The 24,365-nt window shown below is 44.4% G+C and overlaps 1 protein-coding gene across 5 annotated transcripts in view; it reads left to right on the top strand.

Moving 5' to 3' along the window:
• Window positions 1–24,365, top strand: part of PPP2R2B (protein phosphatase 2 regulatory subunit Bbeta) — a 254,047-nt gene that overhangs the window by 193,079 nt on the left and 36,603 nt on the right. For all 5 annotated transcript variants that reach the window (XM_054718017.1, XM_028146262.2, XM_028146258.2 and 2 more), the window contains one exon: window positions 18,438–18,615. In XM_054718017.1, coding sequence (XP_054573992.1) covers window positions 18,438–18,615 — 178 coding nt within the window. The remainder of the gene's footprint in view (window positions 1–18,437; window positions 18,616–24,365) is intronic.

Genomic DNA, 24,365 nt, shown 5'->3' with positions numbered 1-24,365 from the left:
TGACGAGCCTGGGTGTTTGACACGTGTCGCCTCTTGTGGGTAAGGGCTGTGGATGTCCCCGTCCTATTCTTTGGCTCATGTCAGTGAGACAGTGTCAGTTGATTCAGTGTCAGACAAAGGAACTAAGTCAGTTGGAATAATAAAATAATAAGAGCAGCAAACATTTATTGAGCATTTGCTGTGTTCCAGAGACACAGGGCATATATTGGCTAATTTAATATTCAAGGTAAACCTATCAGGTAGGGATTGAAATAAACCTCACTTTAGAGATGTGGGGCCTAAAGCCAGGGAGGTTAAGTAGCCTGGCCAACGTCAGATGGTTAGTAAGCGGGAATGCTTGGACTTGAAGTCATGTCTTCATGCTTCTAAAATCCATGCTACTATCCTGCCTCTTGTACTAGAAGAGCCGTCTGGTATACTCATCTGAATACTCAGTGTAAACCAAAATATGAGTGAGCAGGGACTAGAGACAAACCTGCCAAGTAGACGGTAGGCGCTCCTTTGCCTTGGGCACAGGTGGTTTTTCCACTTTGTGTGGGGGGAGGTGGGCCAGAAGGACGCGTGGAAACTAGGTCATAGTGTACTAGGTCACGGGTGATCGTGAGACTCTGGGCACGTCTTAAGCCGTCCCCAGCAGACTGGCTGACTCAGATCTCCAGGAGCAGGGCCAAAGGATCTACCCAGGTTTCTCAGCTGTATCCCAGGCCGTCCTGGAGACCAACTGGGTCTGAGAGCCATTGACACAGTGACCGCAAGGTCCACGCCAAAGTGGAGGCTCTCTGATTGGATTCTGTAAGCTCTTTCTTTGTCGTCTTCCTTCCTCCTGCCTCACGGTCCTATATAGAATAATCTGAGGGCACATTTACTATCGAAACATGGCTGCCTTTCCACTGACTGACTGATTCGATTCGGAGTGAGCGTCTGCAAGCCAATCAGGTTTGGGTTATGTGTGAGTGGTTCCACCCTTTACAACTCAAGTTTTTTTGCCCTCAAATCAGGGGGCCAGCCTACCCAATGGCCAGTGTGCTGTAACGTTAACAACACTGAAGACATCAAGTAAGCACATGCTGTGTGCCAGGCCTTCTGCTAGGCACTTTACAGGCACTATCTCATTGTAGCCTGGCAGCAGCCCTGTGGGTTGGGTACTGTTTTATCCGCATTTTCCAGATGTGGACATTTGATTCAGAAACTGAAGTGAGTGGCTCAAGGGCTACAGACACTGAGGGGCAGAGTCACGTTTTTTAACCAGATTCTGTCTAACTCCAGAGACTTCAACCTTAACCCAGTGCCCTAGAGACTCCAGGAAAGGGCCATGTCTCTGACCACGTCTCAGCCATCACCTGTAAGATGGAAATCACCGTACATTCTTCCCACAGAGGTCAGGCTAACAAAACAGAGCCCCACGCTGACAGTAGATGCCCAGTATGTGCTATTATTACCGTCTCCCTCTCCCTTTCCATCTTGTCTTTCGCCTGGACACCAGGAGCTTCAGGAAGGTCTGATGAATATACGGAAAAGGTTCAAAGCAGTGGTGTGTTTGGGGACCAGCAATCCATTGTGTTTCTTTCATTTGGATGCGTGTTTGTCCTGGCTCTCCAAATCTGGGTTGGATTCAGAGTGTATACACACTGACAATAAGATGTTTTCGTTCATCTCTGCACGCCCTTTGTTATGCTGCATTTACCATGCAGTAATTAGATCCAGCATAAATGGAAATAGAAGCAGAATCCTGTACCTGGTTTGAGATCAAGTTCTGTTTGTCTCTTGCTCCCCACCCCTTTGAGCGGTATCTGTGGCCTGGACTGTGACAGGAACTAGTAGGTGACACCCCCCGTGTGCACACTCTGTGACAGTGGGAAGCTGAAAAGTCCACCCGTGTCAGAAAGGGAAAGAATCGTGTTAGAGGAGGAAATCTCGCCGTTTCCATGACCTCTGGTGTGGTTTATTGTGGTGTTGCTTATTATCGTGAGGGAGGACAGTATTCTAGACCATAACCCATTCTCTTTTCTCTTGGGTCATTAAATGGTCTGAATTTCGGCGACGGGGAAGATTGGCCCAGCCAGGGCAGGTGGCCGGCCCTTTTCGGGCTTTGCAGGCGAGACTCTTGTCACTGTGTCAGACCTTATTCATACTGACCCGGATTGATTGTTCTCAAAAGAGAAGTTAATAGTATGATTTTCCCTTTCAAGGACTGTCTGTGCACTTCTAAAGTAAGTGGAAGATCCTGGCGTAATTGGGTGATTCAGGGGGAAAAGTACCTCCATTCTCTGAATCTTTCAGATGGAATTGTCTGAATCATGAGTGTAATGGGAGAGACATTGTCCCCAGACAGGGCTGGGCTCTGAAATGTGAGCTCCCTGCTGCAGGAGTGCGGGTGCGAGTCCCAGCCCCTGACACTGTGCATGTATGTATATGTGTGTGCAGGCATGCACATGGCATGCAGTTCTCAAGTAGTGCATGGCTCAAGAAAACTTAGGATGTTGGCAAAGCCTAGAACTGATTTGTATTTTGGTTTTTAATTAGACTTAACAGGAAATCAAAAATATATGCCTAGATCCCTTTTGCTACCAAGGTATTCGAATAACTGTTTGAAACCTCAAGAGGAATTCTAAGGACTCTGTTCATTATATGTACTATTTTTTTGTAGAAAATAATTAACATAAATGGATTTAGAATCAAATTCAGTAGAGGAAACGATCACTTTGATCCTAGTATGTTGCAAACCAGGCTTCAATGATGCATTGATGTAAGTATTTTAAATACCATCTCTACCAGAGAAATACATTATAGATATTTCCCTAGAGTTTGGTATATAGGATAATACCTTCTTTTTTCTGTAGTCCATAAAAATAAGAAACTGGTTGGAGGAAAACATTTTAAAAGAGTATATTTATGTTCAAGGAAATTATTATCAATGGGACTAGTATTTAATTCTCTGATTTCCTTAGAATGGTTGAGCCAGAAGGAAAGGCATTTTCTAACTAAAAGATGTTGGATTTGTATGTGTTCGAGAGGAGGAGACTGGGTCACACTCTTATTTGTTGTGATCAGATGATCAATTGGGCTCAGTTCTTTTCCATAAAAAAAAAAAAGTTAAAAGCAGTGGCAAAAACAAACATGTACATACACACTCACAAATGTTTCTTGCTGGAGAACATATGGAAAACCCCATCTTAAACACAGTTAAATAAATTTATTTACATCAGGCTTTCTCAGGACCTTTCGTATACTAATATCCAATAGCAAACTCCAGGGAAGATAGATGGCATGCAGTATTTTTCCACCAAATGTATTTGACCAGGGAAAGCCCTTTTCTCATGAGATTACTGTTTTTTATGACATTCTACTCAACACGTGGTCCTTGGCTCAGTTCCAGTTTACAACCATATAATGAGCTTGTATGAGAATATGAACCATTCATATCACTAAGCCACTGTAGAGTTCAGCTGATGCTTGTATTTGTCATAGCAAGTCTTTCCTCAGTGAATGATGCAATGCATTGAATCTGGCTTGGGCTCCTCATCTGGTCATGGACCATTAACAAAGAATTTGTGGGTCGGTTGTTTTGAGTAGTGCAGCCATGGACCTCACTTTAAGAAATGCTGGCTAAAAGGATCAGATCTGGCGGGGGGCGGGCGGGGAGGGGGGTTAGCCTGACAGCACTTTCACTCTGCCCTTACTGCCTCCAGGCACAGAATCACGTGCTGGTGTAGGACCCTTCATAGCACCTTCCTCTTGACATTCAATTCATTAATGCTCACTGAGAACTTACCAGCGCCTGACACTGTTCCGGGCACTCTGCATATTTCATCGTTCAATTTGCACCTTAGCCCCGTGAGCTTAAAACTATCCCCACCATTTCACAGGTGAGGAAACTGTGCTCTACATGGAGGAAGCAATTTGTGCAAGGTTGTTCGCTAGCAAGTGGCAGGACCAGCGTTCACCCCTGGCTGTCTGGGTGCAGACCACCCCACCCCCCCACCCCGCCCTTAATCACCCTGCTGCCTGGCTTCTCAACAACAATGGTGTTCAACCATTGGAGCCAATGGAGGCTTGAGCCTACTGTCAGAGACTTCTAGAAGCAATACTCCTCCATCAGCCAATCTGAAAACTTTCACTGTTTATAAACGTTTCCTTCTGTGGAGCCTAACATTTATAAGAGGAAGGTTCCATACGTATAGTCAGGGATAGACATGTGTGGTCCCTGCCCTCATGGAGCTGACAAGCCAGTGAGGAACTAGCTGGTTATGAGCTTTTATTTGAAAATAGCAATAGCACCAACTTCGTGCACCCATGCCAGACATCACAATCAATCTGCTGTGCATTTAATCACTGCCTGAGATCCTTCTCAACATTTCCTTCTCTGCTCTGTGATCCCACTTTCTAAATTAGTTTGAGGGAAAGTTCTGCAACTTTGAATTAAATAAAGACATTGTCTCTTTAATGCCAAAACATCCAGACATAAGGTGAAAATTTCATCCAATTATCCTGCTATTTCAGTACCAAACATGCAGATGTTTAGAAACTCTGAAAGCTTGATTTTTTTTAAAAAAAATTTGCTTGTTCTACAAATTCAAAGAGCATCTAAGAGAGAAACCTGCTGGGGGTGGAGGGCATAAGATTATCAATGCAGATAAGACAGGAGGTATAAGGTTACATAATGAGATAGAAGTGTCAAAACAAGGCCACACTTGGTTACCATTATTCCTTCCCAGAGTAAAGCCATCTCTGTAGATGAATTCACAGATGACTGTCACAATCCTGATTAAATGTGCCCTTGCCCTACTTGATGGTCAGATTCGTTAAGAATTTAGGCACCAATGCCTTGGCCAGTGTGGCTCAGTTGGTTGGAGTATAGTCCCATGCACCAAAAGGTTGCAGGTTTGATTCCTGGTCAGGGCACATACCTAGATTGTGGGTTTAATCCCATCAGGGTGCTTACAGGAGGCAATCAATCTGTGTTTTTCTCTCTCTCTCTCCCTCCCTCGCTCCAAACAATTTTTTTAAAGAACATAGGCACCACGTAGGTTTCTTATTCCTTTTTTCACTAATTCCACAAGTATTTATTGAGTACCGTACCACTGCAAGCCACGCACTGTGACAGTCCCTGGAATTATAGCAGTGAGCATGGTTTCTGCCCTCATGGAGTTTACGGGCTCTTTTGGTTGCAGAAGAGAGGTGTGTGGTACACAGGAGAACAAATGATCTGATTCATCCATGGAAAACAGAGAATAATTTTTGGAGCAATTAATAATGGAGCTGAAGCCAGGAGGCAGGTGAGGAGAAGAGTAGGAGGAGCATTTCAGGCAGAAGAATTGCCATGGACAAAGGCCATGAGGTGGGAAGTCACACAGGAGAACAGGGAATGGAACAAGGGCCGGAGCGGCTGGGATGCTAGGGCACAGGGAGATGATGGAGACAAGGCAGGCAGCCTATGGCCAGGCCATGCTGGGCATTATAGACCTTCCCAAGGAATCTGCTCTTTCTCCCAAGAGCAATGCAAGCCCCTTCTTCTCTACACTGGTTGCTTTTAAACAGATCCTCTTTGCTCAGCCATCTCAATGTTCTGCACCCAAGACAGGACATACACCAAGATGGAAAAGCTGCAGGCACAACCTAGGACTTTCCCGGTGGATATGAAGAGTTTAAATTGAGGAAGCAAATGGCATTTGTCAGGTGGCCATGTTGCCCTCCAGTCCCTTGCCTGCCACTGTTTTAATACATGTCAGGGCATGGCCTCCTCGGAGCTTCTCCAATATCAAGGCGTCCTCCCTCCAAGGTGAGTCCTCCCATAAGTGATTGAATTGTTCGGAGGGTCATAGAACCTGACAGCTCCCTATTACACAAAGGAGAAGATAAGCTTCCGATTAGTCCTGGGGCTGGAAGAAGCCCAGATAGAGTGCACCTGTCAGAACAGCTTACAACATATAAATCATTACCTCAATTTTCCATGCAAGAATGGGGCCAGAGAGAGAGAGAAGCGACTGAGGTTGGTTAGCAGTGCAGAGCCATAGTAAAGAGCTCACGCTTGGCTCCAAAGCAGGATTAGTGGTGCTGTCCATGCAGAGAGAACAGAGCCCCATGCCCAGAGGAATGACAGAGACAAATGCCCACTGGCTCCAGGAAGGGGCGATTTGTTTCTCTGGCATTTGCTGATGGGCTTTTATCACTGATCTAACAAGAGCAGCCACCAAAGCTTTCCCAGACTCCAAAGGGGAGATGTTTGGTATTACGCTTGCTCTGTGTGTGGTCCTAGATCTCTCTGTTGTGTAATCGCCATAGTAATCTTTGTTATTGTTGCCACTTTGGGTGCCTTCATTGGGCAAAAATCTCTGAGATAGCTAAGGCCCAACTATGGCTAATCTGCTATGCCACAGTGCAAGGTAGGGGGATGTTTGGAAGGGCAAAAAAGCAACATGAGCCATGGCCAGTGTGGCTCAGTTGGTTGAACATTGTCCCATGCACCGAGAGGTCAGGGCACATGCCTGGCTTGTGGGCTCAACCTCCAGTAGGGGGTGTGCAGGAAGCAGCCGATGGATGTTACTCTTTCACAGCAATGTTTCTCTCTCCCTTCTTCTCTCTCTAAAATGAATAATAAAAACATTTTTAAAAAAACTACACCATGAAACTGAAAAAAAGATTGAATGAAGGACAGCAAGTCAGAAAATGTTCAGGAAAGGTTTAAAAACATAAATTGATTGGACAATGCCCAAATTTTCATTGCATTTTATATTCAATAAAATACCAAGTAGCGAGGAAAATGTGAGAGCCTGGGCGATTCCAGCTGGAGAAGCCCCAGTACTGAGTACACCCAAACCACGAGCTTGTGCAGCAAGAAACATTGTCTTGTGGGCTACTGGAGGCAGAGTGAACAAAACGGGGCAAGCCGGTCATTCTCCAGGAGAGACAGTCAAGCCCAGTTCCCAGAGCTTTTGTGAGGGACCTTGATTGGTGGCCCCCACGTAAAAGGGAACCGTGTGTGTGTCCAGGCCACTGATGGAGGAGCCCTTCTGTTCCACTATCTTGTGTTATAAAGAGAAGCATATCTCTGCAGTCACAGCACAACCCAAAATAAGTTGGCTGCCCATTAAAATTCCCCGGAAGAGAAATACAGTATATTTTATGTGAACAAACCCAAAATGTGAGTTAAGACAGTACCCAGAGAGATGTGGGCACTGAAGGAATGAGTCACGTGGATACTTCAAAATAAACAAAACAAGTGCCTGTTGGTTCAAAAAGTGTGAGCAGAAGGTTCTTGTTCTTAGGAGATTTGTGAGGCTGACCTGTTTCTCCTTATCCTCAGGCAGGGAGGAAAGCCCACAGTTGGAACCCTTCTGGAGTCTAGTGTGGTGGTTAAAAAAAAATCCAGATTAACAGCTCTGGGTGCAAATCCCAGCTCTGTCTTTGTGTGACTTTGGGCCTTTTATTTAAGCCCTCAAAGTATCAGTTTTATCATCAATAAAGTATCTACAGCATAGGACTTGTCAGAAAATAATACTAGCACAGTATCTGATTTTAGTACTTACCATTCAATGATAGCTGACTTCAAGCTGGGAATCAGGAATGCTAAGAGCAGAGAGACAACTGGTAGACCCCAGTTGCTTCTTTTCATGGAAGCACAGAGTTCTATGAAGACAAGTGAGGAAGAAGGGACTTCTAACTTGATTATATGGCCAATATGCCTATAACACATTAACCCTACTATCTAAGACTCTTTAGTGAATGAGTTCACATTTCTGACTTAAAGGAAATTCCCATGAATGATCCTATATAATAAAAGGCTAATATGCAAATTGTCCCCTTGATCAGGAGTTCGACCCAGGGTCGGGGATGGCCCACCAACTGACCGTGGCCCCTCCCCCTGGCTGGCCCAGCCTGATAGGCCCCTATTGGGGCCAGCCAGCCAGACCCCACCCATGCATGAATACGTGCACCGGTCCTCTAGTTCTTAATAAAATTCTGTAAGTACAGATAAGGAGATACTGAAGAATAGATAATCAATTTGAGTTTCTCTGGATAAATTGAAGTGTGTTCCTACCCTGCAATGCCTGTTTTTGAAAGACAGTGAACTCTCACATTCTCACTGAGCTAAGAAGTTATATAATTAGTAGTAACTCCTGCAGAGGGAAGAGGCTGTGGCCACGTCTCATGTGGCTCTGGGATGATAGCATTAACAGTTGCCTGGAAAGTCGTTAAAAACTGACTCTGGACTCCGGGTTGCAAATTTCCCTATAGATTCTCCGCCTCCGCCTCCAACCATTCATCACCAAAAATGCAGAATTCTCTGCCTAGATTAAAGGATCCACTGTCAGATGTTAGACCTTCTGTCTTTATTTTCCGTTAGCACTGAAGAAAAACCATCCAAGTAGGTCACTTTCCTTAAATTAAAACAACCAAAAAAGTTCTCTCAATATTTTCTCCTCTGTCTTCACCACTAAGAAAAAAGTCCCGCTTTTGTCTTCCAGCACAAGCTCATTATTAACCTGGCTGACATTCGCAAATGCAAATCCACCATTGGACACTAAAATTGACTTTCCAGAAACTCCCCCTTTAATTGGACTGCTTTTCTATGGAAACCATCCTGCCAGCATCTGTGGTGAGAGAGATCCTGGCAAAACGATGTGCCCGGCCAAATTATCAGGTGGAATTAGCTTGCTCTCTATTTCTGTTTGATAGCAACACTGTGCCTTTGCATAATTCTCACTGATTATCCGAAGGGAAAGGCCATAACTCAGGCAGATGAGCTTTATTGGCAGCGGTCCCTTCTGGGGAAGAAGGAAAATGGATGAGCAGCAGCATTTGCATGTACCGTATATGCTGAGAGATCGATGCTCCAAGCAGTCTACAAGCTAAGTTTGCCTAAATCCGAAACCTTAAAAAATGAAAACGCCACCTTGGCTGGGTAACTCAGTTGGTTAAAGCAATGGTCAGCAAACTGCGTCTCGCGAGCCACATGCAGCTCTTTGGCCCCTTGAGTGTGGCTCTTCCACAAAATTCCATGGCCTGGGTGAGTCTATTTTGAAGAAGTGGCGTTAGAAGAAGTTTAAGTTTAAAAAATTTGGCTCTCAAAAGAAATTTCAATCGTTGTACTGTTGATATTTGGCTCTGTTGACTAATGAGTTTGCCCACCACTGGGTTACAGCATCGTCCCAATACGCCAAGGTTGTGGGTGCGATCCCAGGTCAGGGCACATACAAGAATCAACCAATGAATGCATAACTAAGTGGAACAACAAATTAATGATTCTCTCTCTCTCTCTCTCTCTCTCTCTCTCTCTCTCTCTCTCTCCCTCTCTCCCTCTCTCCCTCCTTCCCTCCCTCCCTCTCTCCCTCCTTCCCTCCCTCCCTCTCCTTCCCTTTCCCTCCCTCCTTTCTCTCCCTCTAAAATCAAAATCCGTTTATTTAAGAAAAAAAACAAAAATGACTCCCTCTATTTGGTGTCATAACTCAAGAGCTGGGTTTGTCTCATATTCTATAATTCACAACCAAATAAATTTGCATACTCCTATAAATATATCTTGAACAGAATGTCATTTTAAAGAGAGAGTTCTCATGAAGGAAAAATAAATAGTTGGGAAGAGACTGGAGTCCGAGTCCTTCAAAGACTTGGAGATTAACAAGAAGGGGTTGAAGGAACACTCCAAACCGCTTCTGCTTACGCAGGAAGGGAGGTTCGTCTGCCATCTTTGTTTGTTTACCTCCTGAACCGTAATATGGTTTCTGTTTCCCCTGGCTGTCCTGATTTATCTCCGTTTCTGCCTGTGGTTTCCCCTGCCAAGATGGATAATGTAACTTTCACCTGGAATGGACCAACCCTGCTTACTTTTCTATGTTTTTTGAGGCAGCGACCCACACACACTCCAGCAGTATCCTTGCTGGGAAGCTAGTCCTTTGCCCCCAATTCTAGACTCTCCTCCTTTCCCTGGGAGAGCCCACAGAAACCCACTGAGCCCAGTCCCTGAGGAAATCTGGGTCCTCTCTGTCATGAGATTTAGGAATATTTAGTCCCAGTTTCCTAAACCCCAAACAGCTTCAGATTTCTGACAGTATTGAGGGCCAACAGTGTGGTTTGATCCTAGTTCAACATCAAAACCAATGCTTTAAAAAAAAAAAAAAAAACACCCCAATAAAACACAGTGCTTTGCCTTTTGAGAACTTGAAGATAAGAATCTTACTTCATACTCTTCTTCCCCTGGGAAATTTACATCCCTCGCCTCCTTGGACGTCTCCCATTGTGAAAACGGCAGCAGACAATCTTCCTGCTCTGTGTCTTTCTTTTTGGCACATTCTTACTTGTCGATCAATAAATGACCCTCTGCCAAGCTCCGGCAGCTTGACTTCCTTCTTCGCCACTTACATTCTCCTTCTGTGTTTAAAAAAGAGCTCATTTTTCTCCTAACTTCCAGTGAAATCTTCTCTTTATTCTCTCCCTTTGTTTTGCTTATCATTTCACTTAATTCTCAGTCCTTCAGTCCCCACCTGCACCTACCTCCATTCTCTGCATTTCCCCTTTAAATAGCCAGAAGCTAATGAGATTACTCTGGGAGTCACGTGATCCTTTTCTGATCACACCAGGATAAGGAAATGGGCTTGAAATAGCAGTGTCAGGTGATACAATGGAAGAAAAGGCTTAGCAGGGATCTCAGCCGGGTTGGTAAACTGAGGATTCAGTTTTGTGCTCTCTGGGGTACATAGGGCCTCCTGTCAGACCTGTGCCTTGATGTTCTCATCTGATAAATGAGTTCACCATCACTTATGCTTCCTGCTTCATGGTGGTTGTGAGGATTAAAGAGATAATGTCCTATGCTTGACTGAGTAGCAAGCCCCCCCTACGCATTAGGTACTATGGTGACGATAGGGAGCAAGGGTACAGACATCATCCCACACTTCCCGGGGTTTGGAAGCTGCAGTTACACAAGGATGAGAGACAGATGCAGTCAGTGACCAGCCAGGGATCCCAGACATAATATCATTAACGGATGACTATGACTTGTTTTATTTATACAAAATTGAGATCATACTATACACATTTATCTGCTCAGTAATATAAACATCTCTCCAGGTCAATTCATCTTCTTTGAAATAGCTGCAGATATTCTCAAGTATGGACACATTATAACTTACTAAGTCATTCCCCTATTGATAGGACATTCAGGTTGTTTCCAGATTTTGCTACAGTTCAATTGTAACTAGCAATGCTGCAGTGAATGTTCTCAAACATGTATTATTGCAAACTTATGTGTTATTTTTGTAGGATAGTTTCCATTAACATAGGATTTGCTTAATTAAAAGATGTCTATGTTATCCTGTTTTACTAGCTACTTCCAGTCTACCTTCTGAAAATTTTTCTGTGATTCATACTCCCACCAGCAAGTGCCCATACTTGTCCCAGGATAGGGTGTTATCAGTCACTGTAAATTCTGCCCATTCCAAACAGTGATACTACTGAGAAGGTTGCAGTGTAGCGATTAAGGGTAAGGACACTCTTGCCTAGAATACACAAGGACCCATCTTAGCTCCAGCAAACACTAGCTATGTGACTTTAAGCTAAGACACATAACTGCTGTGAGTCTGTCTCAGTTATCCTCATTTGTAAAAAGAGGTATGATATGAGTGCTTAGCATCAAATTGTTGTGAGTATTAAAATAAATGGTTATAAAAGACTTAGAACAGTGACTGGTTTAGTCAATTTTTAATAAGTAAAGATGAAAAGATTAATAAAATTAATATTCTGTTTAAATTAAGATTTAAAATATCTTAACTTGTGTCTCCTTGACCACAAATAAGGTTGGACATATTTCTACATATTTCCTGGTCATTTGCTTTTCACTTTCTTTAAATTTTTTGTTTATATCCTTCACCCATATTTTTATTGAGTTGTCTTTTTATCAATTTTTAGGAGCTCTTTGTATATTATAAATAGAAACCCTTTTTCTGTCACTTTTATCATCCATAAATGATTTCCTTTTTATGTTTATTTTTAATAGAGTTTAATGGGTGGCATAACATAAAAACCTCAATCAGTACAGAACTATAAAAATAATTTTAAACTCATATAATCTCATACTCCAAAGGATAACCACTGTTAAGAGCTGTATGGAAACCCTCCCCTTACCCCCTCAGATTCATTGGCTTCCAGCCTTGGCTCTTGGTCATCTAGGGGGCTTTCCAAATAGTACCAGTACTTGGGTACCACCTCACAGGCATTCTGACTTAACAGAGCAGTGGTGGGGCCCGGCAACAGTTTTTAATAAGAGGCCACATTTGATTCTAATGTGCATTCAGGGATGGGAAACAGACCAAGCAATTCTGAAAGGTCATTCATATGTCAATTTGGTCCTAAATCAGAGTGATAGTAGTAATCACTACTGCCATCTCTTGGTGGGAGGCAGAGCTGGCACCATTTAGCTATGGCTATAGCTTTATTCGTATCTAAAAAGGGCCATGTTTCAAGGTTCGTAGAGATAGATACATCTTTGTATGCATCCACACCTTTTTCATGTAATGACTTCCTAGGAACTTCCATCCCTAATATTCTTGAAGTTGATAGCAACTTTATATTTATCTTATTTTTTTAAAATATATTTGTATTGATTTCAGAGAGGAAAGGAAAGTGAGAGGGAGAGAGAGATAGAAACATCAATGATAAAGAGTCATTGATCCGGTGCCTCCTGCACACCCCCCACAGGGGATCATGCCCGCAACACAGGCATGTGCCCTTGATCGGAATCTAACCCGGGACCCTTCAGTCAGCCAGTAGGTGCTCTAACCACTGAGCAAAACCAGCTAGGGCTATATTTATCTTCTTGATTCTGTACGTTCCACAGTGAAAAATGACACAATGTCATATGCTATTCCTGAGGTCTTGTCCATGTTTGGTCACCAAATTTTCAGTGATATTTATCCTAATCACTAATAGGAAAACGGGTGCAGACAGATTTTAGAAATGCTTTCATCAATAGCAGTTGAAAAACAAAACACAAACAATTTTGGGATTAATCCGAACCGAGCTAATCAAAAATTAAACCACTGTCTCTTTCCATTCCTCCCCCCTCCCCACCTTCCTCACCTATAAGCATTACTCAAAATTTTCCTCTACTGGTATGTTTTAAGATGAATCCTTTTTTCCTGTGGAATCACATAATGTGAAACATCAAGGGAAATAACAGGAAAGGCAGTGAACAGGGAAGCACGTTTTGAGAAATAACAAAGTTGGCAGAAAATGGAAGTGTCTGGGAGAAAAAATAAGATAAAGCTGGCAGAATCGCAGGCTGCTGCACGGGCTGCTAATTAGATGGCGAGTTTATCTTCTGGGGAGAAGGCCTTTTTTCTCTCCTTTCCATAGAGAGGCCAAAAGAAGTCAAAGACACAGAGCATGAAATTGTTAGTCTGCCATAAAAACCATCTTGCACTGGGTTTTTAAAATATATATCAATTCCCTAGGCAGTTTTTATGGGTAGTGTGTTGTTCTTGTAGCTGGAAATAGGGGGTAAGACTCTATCTCTGTCTCCCTTCCCCCTACCTCTCCCTTTCTATTTATCTTACCTAATAATAGACAAACATGTAAATTGACTGTACCTCCGCTATGTCACCAGCCAATCAGGAGTGATATGCAAATTAACCCAACAAAGATGGCGGTTAATTTGCATACAGAGGCACCAAGTGATGGGGGCGGGACTCTTGCATCATCGCCATGGCGACAATGCAGGCGTTCTGCCCCACCCCCGTCTCTCAGGGCCTCTGGGCAGCGTGGGAAGGTGGAGAGGCTCCAGGGCCTGAGAGGAAAGGGGCTGGGCCGGAGTGGAAAGGCGGTGCCGGCAGCCAAGGAAAGGACAGCCCATTCTAGCACGAATCTTCGTGCATCGGGCTTCTAGTGTGCATATATGTATGTTTGTATATATGTGTGTGTGTATGTATGTATATACTTTTAAATCCAGAACATCTTTATGATTAAGAACTGGCACTTTTTGCTACCTTTTGTGCAAGTTAATACTGGGTTTCTCTTATCCACCCTAGATTTAGACAAGCTGGGTTTCTCAACCTCAGAACTGTTGACATTCATTTTAGGCTAGATAATTCTTTGTTGCTGAGGGCTGTCCTATACATCATAGGGCATTTAGCATCATCTTTGACCTCTCCCCACTAGATGCCAGTTGCATACCCCCAGCTGTAACAACCAAAAAATACTCCAGACTGTCACATGGCAAAACTCCCTTCTCCCCACTCCCCCCATTAAACACCACCAATTTAGAGGATTACAAAGGTGAGTTGTCACTTCTTCCAAGACAATGTACCCAACGTCAATTAGAGCCCCTACCTTTTCAAATGAAACAATATCTTTTCCTCTACTGAAGCAACGTACCTGCCTCTCGTTATAGCATCCGTGAACGTCTCTAACAATATATCCACCTTGAGACATGAATGCCTTTCCTCCCCGTGAGACTGTAAGTGCCACCGCTCATCTGTTTTGCTCACTCTACCATGTGCCATCTAGAGCAGTGATTGGCCCTTAATAAATGTCTGTCTAATGAAAGTAAGGTATTTAAGAACCTGAAGCACAAAGCCTCACTTGGTCGGAAGGGGCTTTTCCTCTCAGGCTTATTTCAGTCTCTGTGACAAAGGCAGTAACAGAAGGAACCGGGGGCATATTGAGGCTGGTGAAGGGTGTGATCGGGGAAATCTAAAAGGTCTGTGATTTGGATGGGCTTCCCGGGTGTTTTGGCGCGGTGCTGCTGAGTGGCAGCTTCATTCTGCACACAACAGCTCTGATGTGTTGCAGGAGGCCGGAGCCAACCTATCCCTCCTGCTTTTTGAACTCCATCCACCATTGATCCGTGGAGGGAACATGTTTTTTTGATGCTTGTTAATTCCCTGATGCTTCATTAATTCCCCAAGAGGAAACACCCCAGGACCTGAGCGATGTGCCTCTGGAAACTCAACCTCAGTCCAGCCAGCACAAGGCCTTGAAAGGCTTCTTTTCGCACGTGTGTGTGTGTGTGTGTGTGTGTGTGTGTGTGTGTGTGTGTGTGTGTTTTAAATGGAATGAAGACGCATATTTTTAAAAATGAAAAATGACTGGCATTCTTCCCACTGAAGATGGGAAGTAATTGAATTTGTTAGTGGTTTATTTTATTTGACAGCCTTTGTACATACTCGATTTGGTTTGTTACACTGAATTACCCTTTAATAATGGGTACACGTAACGCCAGACTCTGCCCCCCAGGTTGGTTTGATAATTGGATGAACGACCATATTGTTCAAGGTTTTCATGACAGGGTGGACAGAAGCTATTTTCCTAACCAGAAAAGCCAGCAGCTTGCTTTGTGTTTTGTTTTTTTTTTTCTCTCAATGTAGCTAATTGCTACCCAGTGACCAATCATTCTACTAGCCCTTTTCCTGAGGGATACCATGTTGGGATGCTATGTTAGAGATGCTGTTATAGAACTTACTGCTAAGTTCTATAATCATGACAGAATTCCCTGGTTGGATGGAAGGGATGCCTACACCCCGTAGCCAATAGAAAAAGTCAGAAAAGTCTTCCCTAGGCAATCTCTCAAAAGAAACTGTTTCTCCATAATTGGAAGTTAATGGTAGGGGCATTTGTGGGGCCTTGATCGACGGTACCGGCCAATTGTCCCTCCCAGAAGTATTTATATCTTGGACAGTGCACCATAGTAAGGTGCAGGATGGGCTGGGTCAGTCTTCTGTCTTTCTTTTGCAAAGGGGAGGAGAACCTAGGCTGTGGGTATCTCCTTAGATGATTTGATTTTAGGAAGGAGCATGTACGAAATTTAGAAATGGGGAAAGTTTCCTTTAAAACTCTTTCAGATAGTTCTTAGGACGTCATCACAGACGCCTGTTTGAAAGGGCTGCTCTGTATCTACCACTGAGCCGTGTTGCTTTGGAACAGGGATACTGACAAGCCGGACCCGATGTTGCCCGCATTTTCAAGGTGACTCACTCCCGCCTCCTTGACAATGAAGTCTGGTGCTATTTAGCTGTTGGCTTGATCCCAAACCACACTAATTGTCATGGGAGAGTCACGAAGGATGTTCGTTGAAGGAAGCCCAGGGAAGGGCGAGATGGCAAACCTGAAGGGAGGCTGGACTCTGGAACTTTCTAGCCTCTCTACCTGTTCTCCATTTAGGGCCGTTGATGGGATGGGATGAGCTGCCCATGTTCTCGTCCAGGCCTCGAGCCTGTGGACCCAGAGCACCGCTTCAGGGTTTCCTTGCACCCAGGAGGGGGTGGACAGCTCTCATGTTGCTTTTCTACATCAAACAGCCACGTTGCAGCTTCCCAAAGGGGCTGATTATGAACAAGAGCAAGAGGTGTAGGGCTGTGTATTTTCTGTAGGGTGACTGCCTCGCATGTAGTAAATGCTCAATAAATGTTTACCGAAGGTTTTCTCTGGGGGTCACTGTGAGGTCATACATTCCTGTATTTCCTAATTGATGACATGGAACCTACCTAACCTCATGACCTTAGTAGATCCTATTAGTCTCAATATAAAGTAATCTCAATTATTTAGGGAGGGTGGTGGGGAACATCTGTTAAATTCTAACAAGGAGATATGGAGCAAGCATGGATTTAAATTGAGAGCATTTTTTAAAAAGACCCCACAATGTTGATTATTTGATTGTACTTAACAACCCCGGTTTTCACGTGTTTGCCCAAGGTTACTGAACAGCTAAAAATCCATCGTGTGCTTCCACAGATGGCCATCTCTCTCTTCTCCTTCTCCAACTCCATGTTCTTTCTGTTCTTCACTCCTTTCTGGCCATCTTCCCTCTCTCAGAGTCTTGCCTTGAGTCTGTGGACTTAACTGGGGCGCTGGAGGTTGCCATGGTAAACACAGCTGTTGTTTTTCCTCTATGAAGAGTCAGTGCAGGAAGGCGCTGGAGTCCTCACCTCTAGCCTCTCCCTGCTGTGGGTTTTCACAGACATCGTCTAAAGTGGGGGCCTCAGGGGCCTCCAAGATGAAGCTCAGCTTTCACTGTGTCTCTGAAGGGGGTTTCTCTGACCCAAGGCCGACACCCATGTAGCTGCTGTGGAAGATTGTGAAGAATCGCCAGCGTGGTCACCAAATAAGCCATGTGACAGCAACATTCATTTTGTTAGTAAATAGGTTCTGGGGAGTGAAAGATGATCTTGGATTTCCCAGGAGGCGAGGTAGCAAAGATAATGAGAAAGAAGCTGAAGGAGGAAGAATGAAAGGGGTGGGGAAAGACAGAAGGAGTGGAGAGGTAAGAGAGAGAGAGCACAAGAAGGAGGGAATGCCTACAGTGGTAGGCAAACTGTGGCTCGCGAGCTGCGGTTTGCCGCTCTATTGACTAATGAGTTTGCCGACCACTGCCTTAACAGGAGGGGCGTCAGTAATGGACAGCTACCGGCGACTCTGTGAGCCTTCCTTATATTACCAATAACATCTGTGACCCAGCCCTGACTGTGATCCCACATCTCCTACCAGGATCCTTCCTTCCTCACTTCTCTCTGGCCACAAAGGCACCTCACTGTTTTTCCTACACTCTAAGCATGCTCCTACCTCAGGGCCTTTGCACTTGCTGTTTCCTCTGCCTGGAATGCTCTTCCCTAGAGAGCAACATGGCTCCCTCCCTCACTTCATTCAGGCCTATACTCAAACACCAACCCCTGAGAGGCCTTCCATGACCACCCACCTCAACTAGCACACCATCTATTCTCTACCCCCTTACCCAACTCAGGTTTCCTTCCATGTCTGATACAAAGGAGTGATTTAGTGAATATTCATTGAGCGAATAATTAATCACTAACTCCCAGGCCCAGAACACAAGGAGTCGTACATTTACCCATATATACTTTGCACTCTCGCCTCAGAGAGTTTGCACATGCTGAATCCTCTGGCTAGAGCACAGCTCTCTCTCCTTCCCATCCCTCACTTCTGCCTGGTAGATTCCCACAAACCCTTCAGGCCCGGCCTTGTTTAGTAGTCTCTCCTTTTTGACAGCTCCCTTGACCTCCCCAGGTTGACACAGGACCTGTCTGACCAACATTGCCTGGGCAGTGCCTACTGGCCTCCATCACAGCACAAATCACTGGCACGACATGTCTATTTAGTCTCCCATGTCCCAAGTGCATTCTTCCAGGGTCTAGAATATGGAGCGACTAAGGTCTTAGACTCCAGAGTCAAGGAGTGCCAGGCATGAGCACTAGCTGTGTGACTTTACATAAATTACTTAACTTCTCTGGCCTAAGTGATGGTGACTCTTTTTTTAGAAAAAGAGTAAAACTAAAAGGAACAGAAGGGAACAGGAACAGCGTGATTTATGTCTCCTTCTCTTGGAGCTCTTCCTGATGTGCTTATGGTTTTATGTATGAACATAAAGGACATAAACATGCTTGCTCTTTTCCTAGTGCAGAGCGTTGGTCCTAAAAGGATGTATTTCTCTTGTATCCCAGGTGCCTGTCCTCAGACCCATGGACCTGATGGTGGAGGCCACCCCGCGAAGAGTATTTGCCAATGCACACACATATCACATCAACTCCATATCAGTCAACAGCGACTATGAAACCTACATGTCAGCTGACGACCTGAGGATTAACCTGTGGAACTTTGAAATAACCAATCAAAGTTTTAGTATCCTTTCCTTGGGGCCAATAACCAATTGGCTTGAATTAGGAGTATTCAGGTAAGAGCAGGCTTGGGCAAAAGTGGAACGAAAGGAGTTGTCATAACTAAACACCTAGCACTTGTGGAAAACTGTCGTCTTTTAAATTACATTGGCATCTATGACGCTCTTTCATTCTAACAACGTTGGGGAAGCATTGAGTTACAAGTTGTGGGCCAGGACAAGCTCTATATTGGAACTCTGAATCAATTCCTTCATACAGATGCATTTGTGTGTCTTGAATTAAAACTAGATGTGACTTTATCAACTATAAGATAAGACCCTAGACTTCAGTTAAGGGGTCTTCCTCTTATTGAAGTATTCTTCAATGGCCTGTCTGGACAGCATGGACCACAGGTATGCATCATGGTTTTTATCCTAATATATAAAAACCCAGGGTCCGTAACATCCACAACGACTGAAGGCTCGACCAACTGAAAGTCAGTGCTGGGTTGCCTTGGCGGGAGCCCGGACCCAGCACTGACTGCAGAGGGGGCTGTGGATCAGGCCCAGAGAGAGGCCTGGGGAGAAAGAAGCAGGGTCTGATCCGTAGCCTCCATGACAGCTGTTGATCAGCACTTGACTCTCTCTTTCACTCCAGGCCTGTCCAGCAGCCATGCCTCTCTTTCTCTCTGGCCTCCACTGGGGCTGCTGATCAGCCCCATCTCTCTGACCAGGCCCGTTGATAGGCCTAGAGACGCTGACTGGCATAGAAACCGACCAATCAGAGCCAAATCTGGGTGAAGTGTAAGGAACCAATGGCTGCCTAGGTGGCGGAGCTTTTGACACTGACTGGCATAGAAACTGACCAATCAGAACCAAATCTCGGTGAAGTGCAAGGAGCCCATTGCTGCCTAAGAGGTGGAGCTTTTGATGCTGACTGGCATAGAAACCGACCAATCAGAACCTAATCTGGGTGAACTGCGAAGGCAGAACCTAAAGGGGGGGCTGAGAAGGGGTTTTAAGGGCAACAGCTGTTTGGTGTAAGGGGTAAGAAAGCAGTTCAATTTTTTAATGACCAGTTTGGCAGTATAGTGCATATGGCTGGCTACCAGATATAGGGATTATGTATTTTTGTCTGCCAAGAGCATCTCCTCCTGATGAAAAAGGCTTCTCCCCACCCCATTTAAGCAATCCTATCCTATATAATCTATCTATACTACTAAAAGGTAATATGCTAATTAGACCAGGTCGACCGGCCATCTTCCAGACGTCCGACTTCCTTCCAGACAAAGCCATGGTGGTGGGGTCAAGGCAGAGGCCGTTAGGGGTGATCAGGCTGGCAGGGGAGGGAAGTTGGGGGGCGAGATCAGGCTGGCAGGGGAAGGCAGTCGGGGGCGATCAGGCAGGCAGGCGATCAGGCAGGCAGAGGCAGTTAGAGGCAATCAGGTCAGTAGGGGAGAGTAGTTAGGGGCGAGATCAGGCCGGCAGGGGAGGGCAGTTGGGGGTGAGATGAGGCCGGCAGGGGAGGGCTGTTGGGGGCAAGATCAGGCTGGCAAGGGAGGGCAGTTAGGGGTGATCAGGCAGGCAGAGGTAGTTGGGGGCGAGATCAGGCCAGCAGGGGAGAGCAGTTAGGGGTGGTCAGGCAGGCAGGCAGAGGCAGTTAGAGGCAATCAGGCAGGCAGGCAGAGCTGTTAGGGGCGATCGGGCAGGCAGGCAGAGGCAGAGGGGTTAGAGGCAATCAGGCAGGCAGGCAGAGGTGTTAGGGGCGATCAGGCAGGCAGGCAGGTGAACAGTTAGGAGCCAGTGGTCCCAGATTGCAAGAGGGATGTCCCTGATTGGAGAGGGTGCAGGCTGGGCTGAGGGAACCGCCCCCCCCGCCCCCGTGCATGAATTTCATGCACCAGGCCACTAGTTGTAACATAATAATGAAAATAATAATCGCTGCCATTTATCGAGTTCTAAGCACTGCACTGGGAACTTTTTGCATAGAATCTCATTTGGAGATGTGTACATATAATATTAAAGCTTGATGGATTTTCACAGACAGAACACACCTGTGTAACCAGCATCCGAATAAAAAACAAACTTTATTTGCATTCCTCAAGTCCCCATCACTCTTCTTTTCCATCTCTATCCACCAAGGGTATATTTGATATGACTACCCCATAATGTCAGTGTTATTAGCTCATGTTTAGTTAAAATTTAGAGAAGTCAAAGAAGTTGCTGAGTGAGTGAGCCAGTATTTTTACTGTACTGTATTGACCCCCCTGTTTAATAATACAAGTCAGACATTTATTCTGTATGTGTCATGTGAGCCATCCCACCACAAACCTGACTCTTCACTGGAAATCCCAATCTCAATTAATGGTTTCTCCACCCAAACAGCTGAGCAACTGATGTAGGAGTCAATATTCTTTTTCTCACTCACTAGCCTTCCTACCTCCCACCCAATCTATCTTTGAGCCCTACCTTTTCTTCCCATAAAATGTATCTCAAATCAACTCTTTTCTCTCCATCTGCACTCCTACCAGCCACACTAGTAAAGACCACTGTTTTCTCACCTGTGTGACTACACTCATCTATACAGTCTCATTCTTTCTTGCTGTCTTACAAATTCTGTTCCCATAACAGGGGAGATCTTTCAACATGTCATCTGGATATCATTTCTCCCCTGCTTAAAACACTCTAATAGCTTCCCAGTGACATAGAATAATATCCAAGTTCTTTACCTTGCCCAGTAAGATGCCACACAGTCTGGACCCTGCCCCCCTCTGTGGTATCCTGTTATACCACTCTTTGCTAATTCACTCTGCTTCAGCCAACTAACCTTTTTTCTGTTCCTGGATACACCTTGTTGTTACTTTCATGCTTTGTATTTACTGTCCCCTCTTTCTAGAATATTCTTCCCCCAGAGTTCACATGGCTAACTATGTGTCATCATTCAGACTTCAATCTCATGCTACCTCCTCAGAGGCATTTCCATTAATTCCCAAGTAGCCCCCAACCCCCCTCTATCCCTGCTATCGCAATAGCACTTATCACTATTTGAAATTGTTTCTTTATTTGTATATTTGGGATTTCCCCACATTTGAATGTAAATTCTATAAGGAAAGGGACTTTATATGATCCATTCCTGTATCCCAGTACCTAGAACATTCTGACATATAGGAAATTCTATTTGGGTTGAACAAGTCAAGTTTGAAGTATTAATAGGTCTTCTAAGTGGAGTTATTTAGTAAATAGTTGATTATTAAATCTAACATGGAAATTTTATTTTAAGAAGATATTAGAGTAAAGCTTTGAATGGTCTGATATAAAATAGACCCTCATAATGGCTCAAACACAATAGAGATTATTTCTCTTGTAAAGCCCAATATTGATTATCCCCATCACCAGACTGACTCCTCCAATTCAGAGATTCGGGTTTCTTCCCACCTTGTGATCATGTTTATCTGCATCAAGACAGCAAAGGGAGAAGATTGTGGTGGACCACACTAGGGAGACTCCTATGAGCCAAGTTAAAATAGTGTGCATTCCATTAGCTAGAAGTGAGTCATATGGCTACCTCTAACTGCAAAGCAGGCTGGGAAATGTAGTTTAGCTACTGATACATGTGTGTAAGAAAAAAGACCTGGTTTTGGCACACAGCTATCTAGTCTGCACCACAGAAGAGTGTTCAGTAGCTCCACAAGGCTTTTCAGGGAAGGCGGTTTTAAGCAGGTAGAGGTGATTTTGGAGACACTGAGAATGACCATCAGGACCATGACTGGCAGCTTTTGCTGCTCACAGAGCCACCTCCACGTACTGTCTGAGCCTGTGAGAACCTGCCTACAGATTTTGCCTGGAAGTGCAGCTGCTAATAGAATGAGTGTGGGTGGTGGTTCCCTTTCTCCCTTGACATCTATTCCAAGAGCCAGAAATCTGCTCAGGCTCAGCTGCTGTCACTCGGAGCTGCTGCTGTCCCCAGTCTAGATGACATGTTTTCTGAAGTTTGCCTCTAGGCCTTCAAGGGGAAGGAAGTTTCTTGAGGCATTTTGGGAGACAGGCGCCTTGGGGAGAATGCAAAGGGGAAATATTCATAGCACAATTTAGGTTATATTCTGCAGATGTCAGACAGCCTGCCAGATGCTGGCATACAAATGAGACTGTGTCATTCACCCTTAAAGCAGCCATATGTAAAATAATCATTGTCATCATGAGAATGATGATCACTGATATCTATGTAGTTGTTTTCAACCAGACCACCCTAAGCACTGAGCAGAACATACAAACCAGGGCCCTTTTGCTCATCGTCACTGAAGTGCAGACACCTCTGGGGTAGGAAGCGGCCACCTTTCGAAACAGCCTCAGGAAAACATCAACCACCAGGCCGGTCTTACTAAATCCTGTGTCGTTTAGCACCATTTCTCCAGTGTCCAATGATTCAGGATGGAGTGATGCGGGGTTCCCACAGCATGGCATGAGTACCACTGGAGTGGTAGGCACAGTCGTCTAAGCACTAGGTGGACTATTTTTGTTTTCATAATTAAGAATTTATGATAATAGTATAAAACACAACTATCAAGCCTATGATTTCCTAGGCACTGAAAAATTCCTTTAAATTAGAAAGGATGTTTATGTAAAGGAAAGCATTGAGTGAAAAGTAAGACAAGTGATCTTGTGATATGGTTTTTTTTTTAAGTCTTAACTTCCAGTGACTAGCATTTGGTGTGACGTTGGAATTATGGTTGAGAACACAGGCTTCAAGTCCAACCAGCCTAAAGTTCTCACCCAGCTCTACTACTTGCTGGCTGTGCCTAACTTATCCAACCCTCTACTTCATGACGTGTAGAGAGGAGGTCTGTCAAACAGGAGTGTGAGAATTTGTTAGTGTTTTTAATACTGATTGATTGATTGTGTGTGTATGAACACACACATACAGATATACCTAGGGCAGTACCTTGCTCAGAAATGATCCATAAACAGGGACCAGCACAATCCTAATTATTGTTGAAAGGACAAAGAACAAGAAAAGTTGAATGTTGGAATGGTGTATTCTGCTGAATTCATTATCTGGGTCAAGTTCTCAGTTCTAGACTTCTCCTCTGGTTCCGCAGTGGGGTGCTCTTTGCAGGGTGTTGCTCATTCTACCCTAGTTACCAGGTACTTACAGGATCTCTGAGGTTCACCATATCAAAGTGAGGCATCCTTAGCCTCATGATACCTGGTCTTGAATTCTCTCCTTTCCATCCACAGCTAGTCTGTCCCTGCGTAACAGGTTCTGGTTTAAAGTGGTCAAACGTTGGCCTTACTGGGTTAACTACATCAGGACAATAATAACTCATTTCTACATAAGTGATTTTCTAGGAAAATACAGAAAATTGCTATAAAAATATATTGCTTCTTTATGAAAACTACATTATACTTAGGATCCTTTGAACTCTCTTCTCAGGACTAAGAATGAGTTGAACTGGGCTCTTCCCTAGTCCAATATGGGACCTATTGAATATATGCATGTCGGGTACAAGTAAAGGCTGACCACAACAACTGTACCCTGAGCACCTAATTTGTGCCAGGCACTGCACTAAGTTAAGGGGATATGCAAGTGAAAAGAAACAAACTGTCTGCTTTCAGAATGACTTGCAACCAATAATCAGACTATTGGATCTATAACTACAAACTGAAATAAGTCCTATGAAGAAAGGGAATATGGTTCCATGAATGCATTTTTTAAAACCTAATATAGACTAGGGAATAAAAGAAGGCTTTGCTGAGGAACTGATTACTGAATTGAGAT

This window comes from Eptesicus fuscus, chromosome 6, assembly GCF_027574615.1.
Source record: "Eptesicus fuscus isolate TK198812 chromosome 6, DD_ASM_mEF_20220401, whole genome shotgun sequence".
Lineage (NCBI taxonomy): Eukaryota > Metazoa > Chordata > Mammalia > Chiroptera > Vespertilionidae > Eptesicus > Eptesicus fuscus.
Note: the sequence above shows the minus strand (reverse complement) of the source record. Positions and strands in the feature narration are given on the sequence as shown.